Genomic DNA, 20,696 nt, shown 5'->3' on the forward strand with positions numbered 1-20,696 from the left:
GCGTTGTGCGTTACGTGACTCTGGGGCTCCAGGGCAGCTGGAGCTGGTGGGGTGATTGTTTGCTCTGCTCTAAGTGGGCATGAGGAGGTCTGGCCCAAGAACAAAGAGTCAAGGGTTTGTCAACAATGACCACCCTACTTTGTGTGTGTGTGGCTGTACACAGATGTGTGCCTGCTGCTCTCCAGCTTGTCTTCACCACCATCAGGTTTGCAGACAAAACCACAAGTGGCTGTGATAAGCCCAGGGAGAGGTTCGTTTATTTGCAATACAATCAAAGCGAGCAGTAGGCACAGGGAAGGCAGGCAGGGTGCCCTGGTTTTGCTACAGAGTAGTGTTCTTGCGTGAGCAGAGTTGTGCCCCTCGATTTGGACTGCCCAGCTCTGTGTAACCTCTGTTGGCAGCTCTCCCTACCCAAGCACTAGCCAGGTTTAAAGCTAAACCAAGGCTTACTTACATGCCTTGACATCAGCCTTGTAGTTGGAAGACTACAAACAGTTACAAAAAGTAAATAAATTATAGCATTCATTCTTAGATTAAACTGTAAATTTCGTTCCATAATGCTAAAGCATCTCTAAGGTAGATTCACCTGGCATGGTGAAGTACAAAAACTAAGACCACCCCCACTGGAGGTCATGATCTTCCTGCCTGGAAGATAGCTTTTCCCCTCTATCCTTGAATAAATTATGCAGCTCCAGACCCTTGTGTGCACAGCAGGCAGGATGTGGTAGCAAGGTTAACAGCTTGCTCAAGTCCAGGTGCTCTGTCTCTGGACAACCAGAGAAGCCACCATCTTTGCTTCTCTGCTGCAGAGAGGCCAATTCCTGGGCAGCGTGGCTGTGGGAGACACCAGTGCCCTCCGTGTGAGTGGCAGCAGGAGGAGCTGTCTCACACCCCTGGCCCCTGCAGCACTCAGCCTACAGGGCAGTGGTTTCTGCCATGGCGATACCAGCGTCCTTTGCCATCGCGGAGAAAACGCCCTGCTTCGTGAGCAGCTCCTCGGGGCTGTCGAATTCCACAATCTGCCCAGCGTGCAGCACCATCACCCTGGCAGAAGGGAACAAGAAGGCATCAACTCCCAGCATCCAAGTGGGTAGCACTGCTGGTGCCAGTGCTGCAGGCCCACCGACTCTCTCTCCTCCTAAGTCACTTTATGTGGTTCTCTCAGCAGTGGTGAGGTCACAGCCCTCCTCTCTGTGTTACAGGTCACACACACAAGGTATCAACAGTAAATGGTCTGTTGCTGTAAAGAAGGATCCCAAAAAATATTTCTCTCCATAAAGGCATCGCTTTTGTATGGGCATCCTTACTATCCTGTGCTCTTCACCACTGTATATTACTGCCCCAGGCTCTGCATCCACCCCTCTCTGGCTGCATTCTTGTTTCTGCTGCTGTCCACCTCTCAGCCCATCCTAGGAGTCCAGATCCCCATTCTCTTTGCCCCACAGTATTGTCCCACGGTACCTGTTGCTGTCCATGATGGTGTGGAGGCGATGGGCAATAGTAAGGACAGTGCAGTCAGCAAACTCACTCCGGATTGTTGTCTGGATTAAGTCGTCAGTTTCCAGATCTACGGCTGCTGTTGCTTCATCCAGGATGAGGATCTTGGCTTTGCGGAGAAGGGCCCGGGCCAGGCACACCAGCTGCCTCTGCCCAACACTGGGATGAGATGAAGAGCGTGAGTTACTAGACCGACACTAGGGGACCTTCTGCAAGCCTACTGCATCTCACTGCTCTGACCTCAACACTGTCTCTGGCCTTTCCCCACTGACCATCTGCCACCCTGAGCACCACATCCCTTACACAGAGAGCATCTTACTCTCTGGGCCACCACAGAAGGGTTGGCTCACACTAGCTCCCTAACAGCCCTGACTCCTCAGCTGTTTCCTTCCATCTTCACTTCCCAGAAGCTTCTGTGCATCATCCCTGGACAGCCAGTTTGCTGGAGGTTGCTGTTCCAGGTTGGTCTCTGGGATCTAGAGAAGGGAGGGGAGCTGAGCCTGCATCTGCTTCTCTGCTCACCTCAAGTTCTCCCCTCCTTCGCTCACGAAATGCAGCAGCCCCTCGGGAAGGCCTTGCACGTATGTCTTCAGGTGAGCCAGCTCCAGGGCCTTCCAGACCGCCTCGTCTGAGTACTGGTCAAAGGGGTCCAGGTTCATCCGCAGGGTTCCAGTGAAGAGCACAGGGTCCTGCCAGGGACAGCACCGTCTTCAGCCCCACCACAGCATTTAGCAGGCGCAATGGCCTCCAAACGTGGCCATATCCTGCTCACACCACGGCCAGCAGCTGGCAAGGGATGTGGTGACTCCCTGCTCACAGGCCTTTGGCAAGTCCGCAGCACCCAGGGACACACTGAGGCCATGCAGTGTGCAAGGGGCGCGCAGAAGGATGTGGAAAGGTGGGGATCAGCTCACCTGGGGGATGATGGTGAGGTTGTTGCGCAGGTCGTGGAGGCCAATTGTTGCGATGTCCACATCGTCGATGATGATCTTCCCTCCAGCCGCCTCCAGCACCCGGAACAGGCAATTGGTGAGGGAGGATTTTCCAGCCCCAGTCCGGCCCACAACCCCAACCTGTGGAAGCAGCTTTTTAGACCAGCTGACAGGGCTGTAGAAACAGGGCAGATGGTCTCCATCTTCGTCTGGTGGGCCTTCCTGCCCTTACTATCACCCAGATTGTCTGCTTTGGTTCCTTTCCTGCAGCTCAAGTCCCCAGGAGCCACATCCCATCACCATCCCACCCCAGCGCACGGACTGAAGCCGAGAAGAAGAAACAACTTTAACAGGGTCTCTGTAAAGAGTGTAGTGAGGGCAGAGGCACCTTCTCAGTGCTCCCAATATTACAGGTGATCCCCTGAAGAACCAGGTCCAGTTCAGGTCGGTAGCGAACTTTGTAGTCAATGAACTGGATCTCGCCTCTGCTGGGCCAGCCACGTGGTGGACGGTGTTTTGTCACCCATGGAGCCTGGGGGAGGGCACAGGAGCATTAGGGGTGTTCACTCTGCCATGCTGACTAGCACCAAGCTATGCAGCAGGTGTTTGCCGAGACCCTGGCTTCCTCACCTCATTCTTCACCTTCATGTACTCATGGACCCGCTCCACAGCCACGATGTTGGTCTCCAGCTCCGAAGATGTCCGCACCAGCCAGTTCAGTGTCTGGGTCACCTGCATGGCAGAATCAGAGGATGCAGAGCTCAGTGGTACCCAGGAAAAACCACCTCCCACCTCAGCCCAGGGAATCATCCTGGGTATGAGCACACCTGGCCTGACCCCTAAAGCTCCACTGCTGAGACACAGCCCAGCTCTCCCCAGCCCTTTAAATCCTTCGCTGCAGCATCTCTGATCCACAGCAGGGCCACATTCCTCCCCATGGCAGCAAGTATCCCACTCACACTGGGATGGATATGTGCTTCGCTGGCTCTATAGCCACTCCCCAGGTGGTGGGACACCCCAGACAATCCCATTTTCATGGATCAAAGCTGGTGGCAGGGCAGCATCCTGCCACCAGCCCAGAGCTTCCCAGAGATAACCCTGTCCCGGAATGAGAAAATGCTTTCAGTGACTCACATTGAGAGCGGAGGAGACAGAAAGACCCACAATGCCACCCTCCAAAGTGCCCTTTGCAATCACTGCCAGAAGTGCAGAGAAGAAGACCACCAGACTCCCAACGAACTCCAGACGGATGGCCAGCCACCTGCACCAGGAGAGGACAGCTGAAGGGCAGTGAAAGAGGCAGGAAGGCATCTGCCTGTGCCCAACACAGAGCCCACCAGTAACAGCAGCACTGCACCAGCATCCCTCACACCCAGCCACGAGCCCAGTGCTGAACGCACAGCACATTCGTACACATACACACATTGGTACATGTACATAGCAGGCCATTCGTGGCCAATTCTGCAAGCAGGTTCATTTATGTCAGTCCATGTCTCACACATAACCTCCTATGCTGGAAATGCCATGTATCAGAAGAGCCCCAACCGTTCAACCTTCACACACCCAAATCATTTACCAGTAAGATTCAAAACCAGAAAGTGTCTGCATCGTGCTTCCACTGGGCCTGCAGGATCACTCTCTTTCCAGAATTCACCAAGAGCATCTCAGCCCTTGACTGCACAGCTCAGCCTGCCCAGTCTCTGGACACTTTGTAGGAGGGCATACTCTGGCTTTCAAAATCACCCTAAAAATCCCATTGCCACAGATGGTGCCCCTATCCTAAACCGCCCCAGTACCTACAGACCCTCAATGCTGGAGAGCAGGAGGAGGAGTGCAGGACCCCAGGAACCCCCCTCAGGACCAAGAAGTTCCTGGGTAGAAGTGCTGCAGGCTGTGCTATGGCATAAGTGGTAAAACTCACCTATTTGATATTATCCAGGAATAAACACTTTTCTGATTTATGTCCATGGTGATCTCATTGTGCTTCAGGAACCGTTCTTGGTGTCCATAGGCCCGGATCACAGAAAGGCCTGACACTGTCTCACCAAAGTGGGAGTAGATAGGAGACCTGGTGACAGAGTCCAGACGTCTTAGCTGCCGTGATGTGGAGATGTAGAAGCGCTGAAATGAGGGACGCAGCTTGGTTACCAACACACAGCCCAGCAGGCATGAAGATACTGCCCTCACCTGGGCAGAAGCTTCATTCAAGGCCCAGTTACTCACCAGCACAAAACTGTAGAAGATGCTCAAGGGAATGACAACAACAGCGAAGAATGGAGTGGCCAGGCAGATCACAATCAGTGTGCTAATGATGCCCATGAAACAAGAGATCCAGGTTCTTAAGGACATAGGAATGGTTTCATCTATCGTGAAGATGTCCTGGAGCGTATAAAAAAGTATAGAGAGGCAGTCAGTGACTCCAGAGAGGAGAAGCCAAAAGGCCCCCATACATACAGGGTTCCTACACACTCCTGTGGTAACGCAGTGCAAGACACTTGTAAAAATATCAGATGACCCTGAATTGATGTTATGGTCACAACCTCATTTAGGGCCACAGTTCTTAGCTTGGGAACAGCTGAGTTAACAGATAAATTTCCTATAATATTCCCCTGTTACACAGACCAGCTTTAAGAACTGCATCTTCATCAGGACCCAGGATGCAGGAGCAGTAATTGAAACAAGAACAGGGACAGGGCAAACTCCAGGTCCATGCAGGTGCACCCGGGTCTTCAGCTAGTCCTCATCCATCTCCTAGCTGGGCACCCCATACTCCCTCAACTCAGAGTAAACCTGGGCCCATAGGCTTAATTTTAGGAGAAATTTTTATTCCCAGAAATCAAGAGATGATACCAAAGGAGGAAGTGGAGTAGCAGCACACTTGAAATTGCCTGTTTGTATTTTCCCTCCTTCCGCATTTTCTCTTTGTTTTTGACCTTCACTTAGAAAAGATTGCAGATTTTGCTGGAAGTCTATAACCAGAAGGACTTCTCATTATGGGCTCATTAAGAGCTCTAGGCTCTTACCTCTCTTAGTTATCTACTATGGACCCTCTCCTGTTTCTCCACATCCTTCTTGCCCAGGTGACCCCAAACAGGACACAGTATCCAGGTGTAAGCTCCTCAGCACCGAGCAGAGGAGGTAACAACTTCGTGTGATTTGCCACACTGTCTTTCTAGTATAGTCCAGGATCGGTTTGGCTCACGGTCAGCCTTGCATCCACCACGTCCTCCTGGTCCCTTCCTGGCCCTTACCTGGGCTCAGCTGTGCAGTACTCTCAACAGGAGAAGGGTTATGCCACTATACCCAACGCCCTGCAGATGTGGTGGAACAAACACCTTCTCCGTGCTGGGGGTGCTCTCTTACCCTGGCAAACCTGTTGATGATGCGGCCAGTCGGGGTGGTGTCGAAGAAGCTCATGGGCGCTCGCAGGATGTTGCTGAGCAGCTGCTGGTGCATGACGCGGGAGGCTCGCACGGTGCCCCGCGCAGACAGCAGGGTTGCGAAGAGCAGGAAGAGAGCTGCAAGGAGAGCGTGGGGCTGTCACCAGCTCGTGGCCCCAGGCACCCTTTGGCTTGATGGACGCGCCAAGCAGCGCCAAGCCAGCAGCTCTGCAGTGAGCTGCTGGGATAATCCTGCATCCCACCTTCTTGGGAGGTCTCAGCAACTGTGTCCCCACAGAGGGGAGGAACACTGACCCCATTGGATAGCCTTGGGCCCTGGCACTATGTTTAATCTGGTTAGGGAAAATGATCTTAAACTGAGAGGGCAACACAGACTTGGGGCAATTTATGCTGCTTTCAGACTGGCGTGTGTCCACAATTCAGCCACGAGCTGGAAGGAAGGCAGCAGCAGGCAAATGAACAGACTGTTGGGTCCCCTGCTCCTCACTGCACTGCTGGCTATGAGAGCAAATCATATCCCTCCTGGAGCACAGAAATGAAGTTAGTGGGAGCTGCTGTCCTCCCACACTCACCTTGTGCTATTCCCAGCACCCCAAAGATACCGATCCGCAGGTCCCGCAGCTGTGTGGGGTAGGTCTCGTTCTGATAGCGCTGCGAATCGTCAGTCCAGTCACTGAGCCACAGGTTGGTCCCCACGTAGGCGACATACTGTCCAGTGTAGCCCATGACAGGCCAGAACGAAAAGCACAAGCCAACAGCACGCAGGTACCGCAGGTACATAGAGAACTTCACCTGTGGACCAATTGAACCCATTAGGCTGCAGGCAATGACACCCAGCACAGCCTTGGGACTCCACCTTGCTGCCCACAGTGCTCCCCTCCACCACACCAGCCACCAGTCCCAGGCAGCTCTTGTCCCCTTTGTGTCTCAGCCAGCCCCCACCAGCTTCTCTGAGCCATGGTCCTGGTCTGGCAGCACTTAGCCAGGGCAGCACAGCGCTTCATCCCTCCATCCTCCTCACCCTGCCAGTTTCCACATTTTCTTTCTCGATCAGTTGCTGTCCCTTCAGCTTCTTCGGGGGCTCCTCATGGGCCTTCTTCTGGGAACTGGTGCTCCTTTTACTCAGGCTGCAGGGAAGTAATGAGTACCATTAGTCACAGGATGTTGGATTGGTCCTAATCTCCCGGGGGTCCATCCCTGTGCTGCACTGGGTCTTCAGTGGTAGAAAATAATGGAAAATAATGTCCTAACTGGGGCAGCTTTGAGTGAGCCTTGTGGAAGCACTAGGCATGTACAGCCATAAAACTAAAGCATTCCCAAAAGCAGAACTAGCCATCAGCATGAGTTTCAGGGATGACTGCAGGGTGTGTGCAATGCTGTGGCTCACTAGTGTGAGTAAAGGCAAAATCAGATGCTCCTGACCAAGAGCAGCTTGTGGTAGGAGCAGGCAGGGAGGCTCCCAGCTGGAACTCCCCAGGAAGCCCCCAGATCCCTGTCTCTGAGGGAGCAGTGCATGTGGCAGGGGAAAGAGCTGGGAGCTCAGGTCATGTCCCACCTGCGACTCCGATGGATGCTGGCCTCTCGCTTCAGGGTCATAGTCACCACATCATCAGGGCGCTCCTCCATGCAAGGATCAATATCTTCATCGGCCTCCTCTTCACCCCTAGTTAAAGCAACAGCTACAAGCACAGGGATGAGGGAAGGTAGGATCAGGCACTGAGGAAAGAGCAGACCCCATGCACCTCACCTCTGCTGCCCTCAGCTCCATGCCATACCCTAAGCCTAGCCTATGTCCTACCACCATATATCACACCTTCTCCAGCCTTGCTGCAAGACCAGCACAGCAGGAAGATGGAGAAATGCATCGTGCTGGAGGGAGGACTGATAGGGCACATAGGGCTAAAGGCCTGTCTGGAGGCAATCCCTGCTGCTGACTTATTCCAGCACCACTGGCCAGACCTCAAGCAAAGATTTGTGCTGGTTTAGTAGGTGCAAGATCTGCTAGATCTTGCAAGATCACTCCAGTTCAGAATCATCTCCTTGAGCAGGTGGAGATGGGCCCTGTGAAGATATACTGGGAATAGCCAGGCTGCAGCTGCACAACTGGGCTGAGCCCTGACAGGGTAAACATCCACCTGACCTGACACCACTCTTCCACACAGCACTGGGGGACAAGATAAAGAAGAAATATTATCCAGTGGGATATTTATAACAAACCAAAGCATCACAAAAATATGGAGCCTGTAGCCACATAAGGTTTTGGAACACATACTAAATGAACTAAAAAGGGAGTAAAAAATTTAAACAGGTCCTGTGCTGGATGTTCAACATAATGCCTGAATGCAAATCTTAGGAAGTTATTGTGCTGCTGACTGCCAGTAGCTGAGAAGGACTCACCAGAAGCAGCCACCACTGGTGCCTGGGCTGTTAGCCAGGTTAGGCTGACAGGTCAGCTCTTCATATCTGATATGAAGATACATGCACAGCCACCCTAACTGCCACAGCCCCACGGTGTTCCCAGTACCTGCAGCATTTTCCTCTGAAACATCCTCCTTCTGGTTTCCATACAAGTTCAGGAATTGGGAAAAGGCCCCCTTGTTTGCAAGCAGGGTGCTGTAGGAGCCGTACTCAGACACTGCTCCTGCTGTCAGCACCACGATGCTATCGACCTCGGGCAGGAAACTCACACTGTGTGTCACCAAGATCCGTGTCTGCAATAAAGGGGTTGCAGAGTAGTGATCATCAGAGCGCCCCTCATCCCCAGCCAGGGGTCTGCAGGCTCTCATCTCCTACCTGGGGACTTGTCTGCTTATCAATGCCTGGCTATGAGGACACAGGTACCCCTCTGGGGACCCCTGAGGCCTCTCCTGCCTGCTGCAGCCCCACGCGAAAGCTACAGGCAAGCAACCTCAGACTTCCTTGGATCACTAACACCATGCCAGTGCCACTCCTGCCAGGCTGGGTGGTGGGTTGGAGGGTATGGGCTCTCACCTTGTTTTGCAGCAGCCCTTTCGGCCCCAGCACTTGCTCAAAGAGGTATTTGCCCACGTGGGCATCCACGGCAGATAGCGGATCATCCAGGATGTAGATGTCTGCGTTGCTGTACACCGCCCGGGCCAGGCTGACCCGCTGCTTCTGGCCCCCACTCAGGTTTATTCCCTGGAAGAGAAGCACCTCCCTGGACATGGGGCTGGCACAGGGCAACAGCTCTGACCTCTGCTGCAGGTGCTATTGGAAACCCATAGTGCCCGGGGCTGATACCTTCTCTCCAATCTCTGTCTGGTCACCTGCAGGCAGCAATTCCAGGTCTGGAAGGAGGGCGCAGGCCTTGATGACCTGCTGATACCTGGCTTCATCCAGTTCTGACCCGAAAAGGATGTTGTCTTTCAGTGTGGCATTCTGGATCCAGGCCTGCTGGGGGACATAGGCCACGGAGCCCTGGAAGGAGAGACAAGAACAGCTACTTGTCAGAGATCAGCCTGAGCACTGACACCTCCTGCAGCCTGTCCTTGCCCTGAGCCACCACTCTGGGACAGTCCTGCTCTACTTCCCCGCTGAGCTCCCCGGCAGTCCCAAAGCCCAGTGCGCCAGCTGGCTCCTCTCACCTGGATGTTAATGTGTCCCTTGATATTCTCCATCTCCCCAAGCATGGCTGAGACCAGCGAAGATTTGCCTGAGCCCACAGCCCCCACCACAGCCACCAGGCTCCCAGGTGTGATGTCCAGGGTGACACTGCAAAGACAGGAGGGCTGAGGAAGCAGCACTGCCAGGTCACCCGTCAGTTCCTGTGTGGGACCAGCGCAGAGCAGTGTCTCTGGGACACTCATGTCTAGCAGCACTGGGAGAGCCGATTGCCCTCCCCAACAAATAACACAGAAAGCCTCCCCCTCCCCAGCCCTGTGCCCCGACGTGGCGCAGAGCACTCACTCTCTTATGGCAGCATTGCTGTCCTGCTCCCAGGCAAAGGTGGCCTCCGAGAAACGCACAGCACTGCCTGTCAGAGAGAGATGTCCCTCAGAGAGGGGTGAGCCCAGGGCTGGGCCCCTGAGACCCACAGGGAGTAATCTGGAGGTTCACCTGCCTTCAATGGGGTTGTGGTGAATAGCTGAGGTGTCCAGGTCTTCTCCACTCAGGTAGCGCTCCAGTCTCCCAGTGGACACATTGGTCTGCCACGGTAGAAAGAGGATGAGGATGGCACACGGACCTGGGGCGCATCTGGGTGGGCCGGCAGGAGCCCCATAAACAGAGCACCACATCACAGTCCCCACCCAACCTCTGGGTTATGCACGTGACTCCTGTCCCACCCCACTGCAGCAGAGTCCTGTGCACTGACCCCTGGGGGTCCACCCCACACCTGAGCCCCATGTGCCAGTTTGGACAGAGGTCATAGGATCCCCCTACAGCCCTGCCCTATGTGAGGCCTGACCTGCACCAGGGAGGAGAGGACCATGGGCAGCATGGCCATGGGGAAGCGCAGCACATTGAAAAGGGAGATGGCAGTAAAAGCCTTCTGTGCATCCAAGATGTTGTTCTCATCCACAAGTACGTAGACAGCAAAGCTTGCCAAGGAGACCTAGGACAGATATCAGGGAAAGCCATCAGCGTGTTTGTGTGCAGCCCAGACCCTCACACTGCCCCAAGGCCTCAGCAGTGCCTTCGTGCTGGGGACCTGTTCCTCTCCTGCTTCCGTTCTCCTTTGGCCCCATTTCACCACCCCAATGGGACCCCTTTCCACCACAGCTCTCCTGCCAGCAGACAGAATCATAATCTACATCCCAGGCATCCACCAGCCAGCCCCTTCGTCGCTGCAGAAAAACTCCAGCTGAGCTTCCAAATATTTCCCATCCCCTTGGACACAGCCCTGCCCCAGCTCAGAGGAAGGTACACCCCTCCCCAGGGCTGCTGTCACTCACCAGGAAGGGGGAACATGTGAACACAAAGACAGAGACTGACTGCAGGTAACTGAAGTTCAGCAAGTCCTTGAGCTCATGTGCCCGGATGTCATTAACTCGCTTCTCAAAGGAGGGCTCCCAGGCAAAGAGCTTCAGAATCTGCAGGATGAGCAGAGTGAGAGGATGCTGGCCTCACAGGAATGCCCCCATCCACACTCGGCTCACTGGTAGCCAGCACCTCCATCACCAGTTCCTGGCTTGCTCAGAAGCCTCCTTGGCCACTGCATCTCCCCTCTCCCGTCCTGCTTATTGCATTTCCCCCCTGCATTCCCACGCCCTCCCTTACAGGTCACTGCCAGCCCTTCTGCCACCTTGACACTAGCACAGCCACCCAGGAAAACACTCAGAAAACCCTCTCTTGGATCTCAAGTCTTAGCCCAAGTATCCAGAGCTCCTCTCCAGCCAAGTTTTCAAAAGATGAGGCAGCCAAAGGAATTGCTGAGGCACAGAGGCCCCACCACTAACACTGGTGCTGTAGGGTTATACAGATGTGCTGCCTCCAGGTGCAGTGCACCAAGAAGAGGGGTGCAGCAGCTGCCCAGAGAGTCTCCACTCCACTGCTCACCTTGATTCCATTGAGGATTTCCGTCATTATTTTCATGCGTTCGTCCTTGTTCTTCATGTTCCTCTCCTACAAAGAGAGGAGCCAGACATCACTTAAACCAGACAACAGCTCACCCATGGAAATACATCTGGGCTGCCACAGGGAATGGAAGGGTGAGCTCCACAGCCCAGAAAAGTCATCCCATGAAGCTGATCCATGGCTCCCTATGGCTCTGGACAAACTGGGGAAAAAACACCCCCCTGCTGTCAGGTAGAAGCTAAAGCTTTGTCTTACAGTTGATAATATCTCATTTTTAGCCCTCAAGGCTGTGCCCAGTCTGGTTCAAGTTCAGCTTTGATGGTGGAACAGATCTCACCTGTCTCCTACTCATGGTAGCTGATCACCTCTGTCTCAGGCTAGAGACACTCCCAGCCCAAGTGAGATCAACTTCATGGGCTGGGAATGTTCCACAGCATAAAAGCAAAGGGTAGGGAGTGTAGAAAATGAGGGAGGGAAGCAACAGTGGGGTTGGACGTGGGAGACCAGGGGGGATACTGCACCCACCACTGACCTGGATGGTTTTGGCCTTGGCAACCAGGAAAGCATTTACGGGGAGGAGCAGCACCATGGTTGCAATGCCAGCCAAGACAGAGGGGCCCAGCTCTCCCCAGAGGAAGACAATGGACAGGATAATTTGCAGGGGGCATGACCACAGCTGGTGAATAAAGTTGGCCAAGTCCATGAACCTCTGGGCATCAGCAGACATCAGATTCACAGTCTCTCCCACTGTGGACTCCTTGCGGGTGGCTCCAGTCACGGTGAGCGACTGGAAAGAGAAAGCACAGTCAGCACAAGCCAGTCTGGGAGCAGCCCTGCTGCCAGCAACATGGCTCAGGGCAGGGAATTAGCAGACCAGGCTGAAACCTCTTCTGGGTTTGCTGCCGGTGCCTCTGTACTGGCCACCAGTGCTCTCCTCACTGCCTGCAAACCCAGAGCCACTGGATGCTGGGTGCAAAGAAAAGCACCCCTGTGCAAGAATCCTAGAACCACCTGCCCTAGGTGTTGCACTGCTCTGAAGAGAAACATCCCTTGGCCCCTGGTAGCTGTCAAACACAGCTGCGGCACCCAGGTCCTAAGCAGAACTAGGGCTCAGTGTCCTCCGTGCTGGGTGGGTGCCCCCCAGGCTCTCCCTGTGCCTTCTGAGGAGGAAAGTGCACACACCCCAGGCTGATGATTTTACCCACAGCCCAGCTTGGAGGAAGCCATCAGAGACGATGACAGGACCATACAGACCTTCTTGTAGATGGCAGCAATGAGACTGGCTCGCACATTTATGCCAAGCTGGAAGCACAAGCTGAAGTGCTGCTGCAGGCAGAGGGACTGGATCACCGCCGTCAGGAAGAGCAGAATGGCATATAAATAGCCTTGCCAGGCAAAGGCATCCTCATCTGACACAAAGGCAATCAGCAGCCTGGAGGGGAAGGAAGCTCATGAGACACACACCCTACTGAGAGAGACCAAGCAGGGTGCTCCAAGTGAATGCAGGGAGAGCACCCTCACAAGAGCGGTGAGCAAAACCCTGCCCCAGAAAATTGCCTCGATGGTCAGCAAACTAGGCACCCTGTTCTGCCAGAGACACGGCAGTGGGTCACTAATGCAAGACCACCCACAGGGACCGTGCTGCTCTGCAAAGCAAACCGGGGAGGCCCTGCTGGGCTGGGCTGCACTGACTCATGGAGGGCCCCAAAGAAGAGCTGGGACTGTCTCCAGGGAGGGAGCAGGACTGCATAACAGGATGCAAGCTCTGGCACATAAGAGCTGGCAGCCAGCTCAGATCAGTTCTTTGTTAAACTGCGTCCCAACACATTCTCCCATTTTTGATGAGGGCACAAAATGTCCCCACTTCTGTGGCTGGGAGAGGCGCACATATGGAGATGGTGGGGCTGGATGCAGTGCACACACTGGGAGGTGATGGGGCTGGCTGCAAAGTTAGGACAGAGAGAAAGGACTCACTTCAGCAGCTGGGGGCTGACAAACACAAGTGCATCATGCACCACCTTGAATGCCACCGCTAGCAGGAGATTCTGCTTGAAGGTCTTGCCCAGGGTTTTCATCAACCAGCCCCTGGGGTAATCCTTGGGAGAGCCTGAATCCTTGTCTCTCTTCTTCTTCTTCTTCTTTGACTGCTTCTCCTCCTAGAGGGAAGCCCACATAGAGGTGAGGGAGTTGATTGTGCAGGCGTCCTGCATCTGGAAGGATGCTTCAGGGCAGCACCTCACAGACCCAGATCAGGTATCCTGAACAAGACCTTAGCTTTAGCCCCTGTCACATTCCCTTTCACTGTTCTCCGCTTGTGTCATACACACCCAGGACTAGCACCTTCCCTCACCGGCCTAAACATCTCAGGCCAAAAATCAGGCAAAAATCGTGAAGAATCTGAGGCCAGGGGTGGTCACAGAATGATGATCACTCTGACCTCATTGCTGGAAAGTACCTGAGGTAGACAGACATAAGGAACTGCTTGTACTACAGATTTGAGGGTGGTTCCTGTCTTTGTGTAAGGCAGAAAGATGGAGACTTTCTTGGTTTCTCAAAATAGGGGGATCTGCCAAGGACATAACAGGAAGAACTTGTCATGGGTTCCCCTATCCTTGCCCATGGTCCTACAGGATCAAAGAAAGGAAAACCCAGCAAAAGGGGCTGCAGGGAGGTGAGGTGACCCTACTCCCTACTCCCTGAGACCTGGATGTCTCAGTCTCATACAAGGCCAAGCATAGGCATGGATTTACCAGCACCAGGATGTCTTGGCTCTGGGCCTTGCTCATGCTGTTCCCATAATTTGGGTCTCCTTCCCGGCGTCTCTTCTTGCGTTTCCGTTTCTCCAGTTCTGCTCTGGCCTTCTTCATCTCAGACTTCATGTTCTTCTCAAAAGCTGTGTAAAGAGCCTTTGTCTTGTCTTTATCTTTCAATTCCCAGACATCCTCTATCTCCAAAGGCTTGCGATAGCCCTTGAAAACCATGCTGTGGGACAGAGAAATCCCATGACACTTGTTGGAGACTCCTTGCTGCAGATGAAGAGCCTTCACACCCATCCTGGCCCTGGGCTCAGGCTGCACCCAAAGTGGTGCCTCTCCCAGCTAACTCCAAGCAGCCTGTGCTGCAGGTTCCCCTGAGGCACCCCTGCATTTTGCCAGCCAGACCTCCCTCAGAGCCCTGCTCACCTGCTGTACCATTCAAAGGTGACGGAGCTCAGGAAGGAGGCTGTCATCTCTGGGTTCTACAGTACAAAGCAAAGGGGGTACTGAGAGATTGTTTATGCTGGGGGATAGTATTAACGAAAGCTGATTTAGCACCCCCAGCCATTAAGGAGCCTCATAGTTTTCAAACCGTGCCAGCTCCAGCCCCAGAAACCTCAGCTCAGAGCCAGCAGCATCCCACCCTGGACACACATGCAAATGCCCCATACTGCAGGCTCCAGCTCTTGCTGGGCTCCGTGCTGAAGTCCTCAGGTCTTCCCAAGGAGCCTGGAGCCTGCATGGAGCCGCCTCTGCCCCACATATGCTCAGGATGTGGTGCACCAAATCCACTCCCATGTAGTCCTCACACCTTCTTCCCGATTTCCTTTGTTTCTGGGGCGATATCTGAGAAGCCTGAGACAAGGAAGAGCAGCAGCTGGAGTCCATAGGAGATGAAGAACAGGATAAACTGTGGCAGGTCAGAGATTGGCTCCTGCAGAAATGGAAAGCCCAGGGTTATTGCTGGGGCTTGTCTCAAGGCCCCTGGTACTCAGAGACAAGATCCATCCCCTGGCTGAGCCCAACAGAGCAGTGCAAAACTCGCGGAGTCCTGGATCAGCTTCCTTTTACCACCTCTCCCTACTCCTCCCTGACCTCCTCCCATATGTGTCTAAGGGGAGAAATTAGTCCTGGAGAGCTTATACTTCCCCAAAGAGATGGTGAATTCAAACAACAATTGCTTCTCAGGCCTCTTCTGGTTCCCCAAGGTCCCCAGGGCAGCTGGGACCCCAGTGATATCACATAGAGCTTGTGAAGAGTATGAAGAAGCTTTCTTTGGGAACAGAACAAGACCATGAGGAAGCACAGAGCTTCCTGTCAAACCCAACCTGCAGGGCTTTCCGGACGAGCGACTGGAACGGCAGTATCCCACAGAGAAGGGACAGTGTCCAGAAGCAGAAAAGCACCCCCGAATCTCTGCGCAAGCAGAAGCGCCGTGCCTCATGGATCAGCAGGACCATGATCTGAGGGAAAGAAACTGAGTCAGAGCTGCAGGACTATGTCTGGCTTTAAAAGTGCCTTTGGAGTATGTGTCCTGGGATGCCAGGGCACATGATCCGCTGGGATTCACTGCCTTGAATACCCTGAGCACACCACCAACCCTTTGTAAGCTTCAGAATTCATTATATAGGGTAAAGGTTTATTTCAGGAAGAGGTAAGAGCAGGTTTGAATGTACCCTGACACTGCAGCAGGGCACCATTACTCTTTCTAACTGTTTTCACTCCAGACACTCAGACATGTCAAGCCATGAGGGGTCACACCCTATCTCATGCACCTTGCCTCCAGGCTTGGAATTGCACCCAGATCACCTTCCAGCAGTGCAGCCTCTCTGGGCAGTCCCCTGAGCTTATCATCTCACACGGACTCTGCATGTGAGACTAAATGACGTGACAAAATAAGAAAGAAAGCAAATGAGGGTATTATCTTGCTTTTAAGTGTAGCTCCTGAGCATTTGTTAAGACTGTTAGAATACCCCATGTCTCACAGAAGGTGCCTGTAACTTCCATGCACATATTCCATCAAGCTAATAGCCACTAGGTTCCCTTTAGCCAGCTTTCTCCTCTGCCCGGGCATCCCGAGGTACTTTCTGGCTCTGTGCACAAAAATGAGCGGCAATGTACAGGAAGCTGTGAGACATCAGAGCAGCAAGCCATGGTCTGACGTTCACACTGCAAAATCAGTCCTGTTGAAACCCAGAACAGAAACCCATACTGCTCCGAGAAAAGGTTTTGCCAGAGAGCTCAGCCTACACTTGCAGGCATAGGATTATCCCAGTTTTAAGGACAACAGCAGTGAGCACCGTACAGCTAGGCACCTGCCCTCAACATATCGCCCTCATGCACCACCCACACAGGTCTGGGGCTAGTCCTACTCCATTCCCAGGCTACCCTCCTCCCATGGACACAGCTTCCCACTGATCTCTGCGCTAGAGAAGTCTTGTGCTGCTTGGTGCTGCAGTCCCACCCCGTCCCTGGTGACACGCAGCACATCCACGGCCGAGCCCTTACCCAGGTGACGATGTACAGGCTGGGGTTGGTGTACTGCACAGCCGGCACAGCACCCTGCTCGGCGTCAACAAACGCCAGGGCCAACTCCGCCACCGCCGTCAGCATCAGCAGAGTAGCCAGCACCTGTGGGGAGAGAGGGACACCCCATTGTGGACACTGGCAACCACCGGGAGACGAGAGTTCGGCATAAAATACACCCACACGTCCTTACACCCTTTTCAACCCGGACTTGGCCTGGGAGAGCTTTCAGAGCTTTCAGCCCTGTGAATATGCCACAGTTCCACAGGAGCACTGCCGTCATTTTAAGTTTGGAAGATAACAGCCCACAAGTAGAGAGGCCCCAGTACACACTCTGCCCTCCCTCCCTGTTATGCCCTCTGTCCCAGATGTGCCTCCTGCTGGACTCCCCTTTACATTTCTGTCCTGGATGGACCCCTAATCCATTGCTCCTTCCCTCCTACGCTTCTCATTTCTCCATCCCACACCTGACTGTAGCACAGAGTCTTTCCACCGACACCTCAGGCTGCTCCAGCCTGTCATCTGTGGCCCCTTAGCTCCACTCTACCTGTTTGATGATGTAGAGTATGGTCACAGAGGATTTCTTGCCTCTGGATTTGCACATAGGCAGGAGCTGCCATGGGGCAAAAATCCAGAAGAAGCCAAGGGGGACCCAGACCAGCACAGTCTGCTGGAAGCACTCAGGCAGGTCAGCATCCGGACGAGAAAGGTAGGAATCATTCTGGGGGCAGCAAAGACAGAACACCGAGTCACGTGCGATGGCTTGACTCTCGCTTGGCACACAGGACAAGAGCCAGCACTCCTATAGGCCCTGCCCACCCAGCTCCATGCCACTGCATCCCCCTTCAACACCCACCCCCCTGGCTGAGCGTTTCAGCACTCAGCCAAGGTCCTATCCCCATCCCCATCCCTCTGCCTGAATGTGGGATGGCCATCCCTGGCTGGAGCCAAGCCAGCAGAAGCAGCTGAAGCCAGGTCATTCCCCAGAAGTCCGTACAGGGTTGTCTGTGTTCCCAGGTGGGCTAAAACAGGACAGAGCTCAGTCAGAGAGGTGCCGTTGCCGCACCGTCTGGTGAACACCGTGCAGGCAGCACACAGCACTCGCTGCCATGGCACTCCTGGATAAACCCCAGAACCTCTGCCCACAACTGGCAGGACAAGCTGTGAGCCTTGGAATCCACTAATCTCCCCCCACACAACGCGTCCTATGCCGAGAACGGGCTATGGGGATGATACAGCCACTCACCCAGAAGACAGAGCCGCAGAACTTCTCCAGGGCTGCTGACATAGCTCAGAGGAGAAGAAACGGCAGCTCCTTCCTCTCGCTCTGCCCAGCTGAGACCTAGGCAGATGCTCGGGGATAAAAGTCCTCCCACACCCTCAAGTGGTCTTGGGACAAAAATCCGTGATGACACACAGTTATTTATTAACTTGGTGCTATTGCACAACCCCACAAATCAAAACAGCGACCAAAAGGGCTTAGGAAGCTGCATGGGCTGAGGAGAAGGGAGGAGAGGAAGACCCAAGAAAGAGGTCAAAGGGGAAATACAGGGAAATCACAGTCACTGCAGGACACCACAGCCATTGCTCAGAAACCATAGCCTCCATCAGCGCACACAAACAGACACAAGCTCATCCATACCTGCTAAAGACATTACTTTGATGTAACAGACCTCTCTGGTGAGAAGCCTGCTGAGTGCCAACAAGAAGTCCAGGAACGGCTGGTCCCACAGCAGCTGGTGCCACCTGGCAAGGGGGCTCGTGACACCAGCAGTGCCCCAGGCCTGGGAATCCACAGTGTCTGGCAGCTGAGCTGACCACATGCTGCACCAGTCTTCCTGACTCCTCGGGATCCAAGTTCCTTTTAATAATTTCCAGCCTGCAGAGCCCAAAGGTTTTCCAACCTTCTTTTGTGTTTTTCTTTCCCACACTTGCATGTTGTCTGTGTGTTATAGCAGCTGGCTGACCACAAAACCCCAAGGAGACTTTGAGTCTTCATTCTAAAGTAATCCACACAGCTGAGACAGAAAGAGCACGAACTCCCAAGGAGAGCGATTGCCACTGAACCCCTGTTGCTTAGAAAGGCCAACATGCAACAGAGACATGTGGGGACGGTGCTGCTAAGGCTGGAACTGGATTTGCTTCATCATGTGTGCTCTTGAGGAACAGCAGATAAAAGGGGACAGCAGGGTGACTGCAACAATTGTGTTGTCTCACTGTACACAGAGTTACAAGATAACTCATAAGTCAAGGGTGACAAAATAAGTAATTGCTCAGAAACTGTCAATGCCAAAGAAAGGCTCAATGTCCAACTCAGTGGTTAATTATTAGCAGTTTGATTAAATCCACGTTTTTTTTGTAAATAAAACTATCCCTAGTGCTAGGTCCTCTGGGCCAGAACCAATACATGGCTCATGAGAGCTGTAAACTGATACAATGAGTAAGAAGTGAATGGAGCAGTCACTCAGCCCTTCTCATCTGGACTACTGATGTGATTCTTCTTTCTGACACTGGCACAGGTATCCTCTGGTCTTGCTCAAAACCACTTGGAGCACTGCTGCCAAGGGAGCCACTTGCTTATGACACACTTCTACAAAATGCCCAGTCCCACTGCTTGTTTCAGTTTTTAGTACAGGTCACGGCTCATCCTCACCCTGTCTTTGGTTGCTCATTCAGAGTTGAAGTGTTGACCTCAGCACAGCATTCTGCTCTCTTTGATGTTCAAAGCAAGCACAACCCACTATTCTCTACCTTCACAGCTGGGGCATGCTCCTCCTAAAAACCCACTAAGCTTTAGTGTCCTTCAGCTCCTTCCATAAATATTCCTCCACTAAAATACCCAGACAATGTTCACTGGGACCAAGATAATCAAACTGGTAGTACCTCTTTGGCCAGCAATATCACAGTTTCCCTGTGCTCCCGTCTTTATCCATGTGTTGTACATCATGTTATAACTTTACAAAACTAGACATTGATTCATGCCTGTCTCACACAGGGTCTGGTCCAGAGGTTTCTGCCAGGCAATCAGCTTTACTGAGCTATCAGTATCAAAATTATGACCATGACTCATTAAATCTCAACATAAGCCATGAACTCTGAAATCAGGTATTCCAAACTATATTGACTATTACCACAAACCTAATCACTCTTTCCAAGTTTGGATCCTTCCTACTGCCTGCACACCTGTCAGTGCTGAAGCAGGCTGTGACATGAGCACTTTGCAGCCGTTCCTCTCCCAGCTCCTCCGTTAAGAACTTGAGTTCCCAAGGTGTTTTGGGAGACACTAATGCCTCTGATGGATCCATGTGAAAAGGCGGATTTACCCTTCAAACTGAAAATATGTAGTCTTGATCACAGGTCTTCAATAACGTGACTATTTAAGGTGACAAAGGTGCTGCCACCTTGTCAAGTATCACTTTTTTTGCATACATCCTCACATGCTTTAAACAACTGCCGAGATGGGAAGAGAAATCTGTACCCTGCATTTGCTTCCTGAGGTCCACTATTTCGGCTGTCAGAGGGATTCTCTTCAGCTTTGTGGTCTTTTACAGAAGAGCCGGCAGCAAGGATAAAGGTGCTTTACCTCTAAGTCTCTACTCTTCTAATGCACCACTCTGATGCTGTTCAAATCTTTCACTGGGTATTTTACAGAGTAACTGAAATGAGTCTGAGGCTTCAATCCTGACTAGGCAGCAGTGACCCAACAGGCACATTCCCCAAGCGCTGTCTGGAAAACAAGCAGTTTATGCTTTATGTTAGGACAAGGACCTGGAAACTCCCTTAGGAAAAGCAGGTTGTCCTCCCAAGGAATCTCATCGTACACCAGCCCCACCTGGAGTACTGAGGACCCAGAGGCCAGGATGTCTCACGGCTTCCTCACCTAATCAGTCAGGTGCTTCTCACTACTTAGAGCTGCTGCATTGTTAATCCCCACCTATCCTACTGGCTGACAACAGCAGGCCTTGTTTCCCATCGGTGGCTATGTGTTTCCCACCCTGGCATCCTGGATGTGATTGTATTCTCTGGCACAGCAGGGTCCTGATCAATTC

The 20,696-nt window shown here is 53.1% G+C and overlaps 1 protein-coding gene across 1 annotated transcript; it reads right to left on the minus strand.

Moving 5' to 3' along the window:
- Positions 1-235: 235 nt before the first annotated feature.
- On the minus strand, positions 236-20,647 carry ABCC2 (ATP binding cassette subfamily C member 2). The gene is made up of 32 exons (XM_040071120.1): positions 17,894-20,647; positions 17,195-17,368; positions 16,630-16,752; positions 15,450-15,584; positions 14,933-15,055; positions 14,548-14,603; positions 14,116-14,347; positions 13,340-13,521; positions 12,620-12,797; positions 11,898-12,152; positions 11,348-11,413; positions 10,744-10,881; positions 10,257-10,403; positions 9,908-9,996; positions 9,758-9,820; positions 9,436-9,562; positions 9,092-9,268; positions 8,822-8,989; positions 8,355-8,541; positions 7,386-7,509; positions 6,852-6,957; positions 6,403-6,622; positions 5,793-5,947; positions 4,653-4,808; positions 4,351-4,550; positions 3,564-3,690; positions 3,060-3,161; positions 2,818-2,961; positions 2,412-2,570; positions 2,020-2,186; positions 1,462-1,656; positions 236-1,044 (listed from the first exon to the last, which is right to left on the minus strand). Exons 1-32 carry the CDS (start codon positions 17,933-17,935, stop codon positions 915-917), a joined length of 4,647 nt encoding a protein of 1,548 aa, XP_039927054.1. The 5' UTR covers positions 17,936-20,647; the 3' UTR covers positions 236-914.
- Between the last annotated feature and the right edge of the window lie 49 nt (positions 20,648-20,696).

This window comes from Hirundo rustica, chromosome 8, assembly GCF_015227805.2.
Source record: "Hirundo rustica isolate bHirRus1 chromosome 8, bHirRus1.pri.v3, whole genome shotgun sequence".
Taxonomy (NCBI): Eukaryota; Metazoa; Chordata; class Aves; order Passeriformes; family Hirundinidae; genus Hirundo; species Hirundo rustica.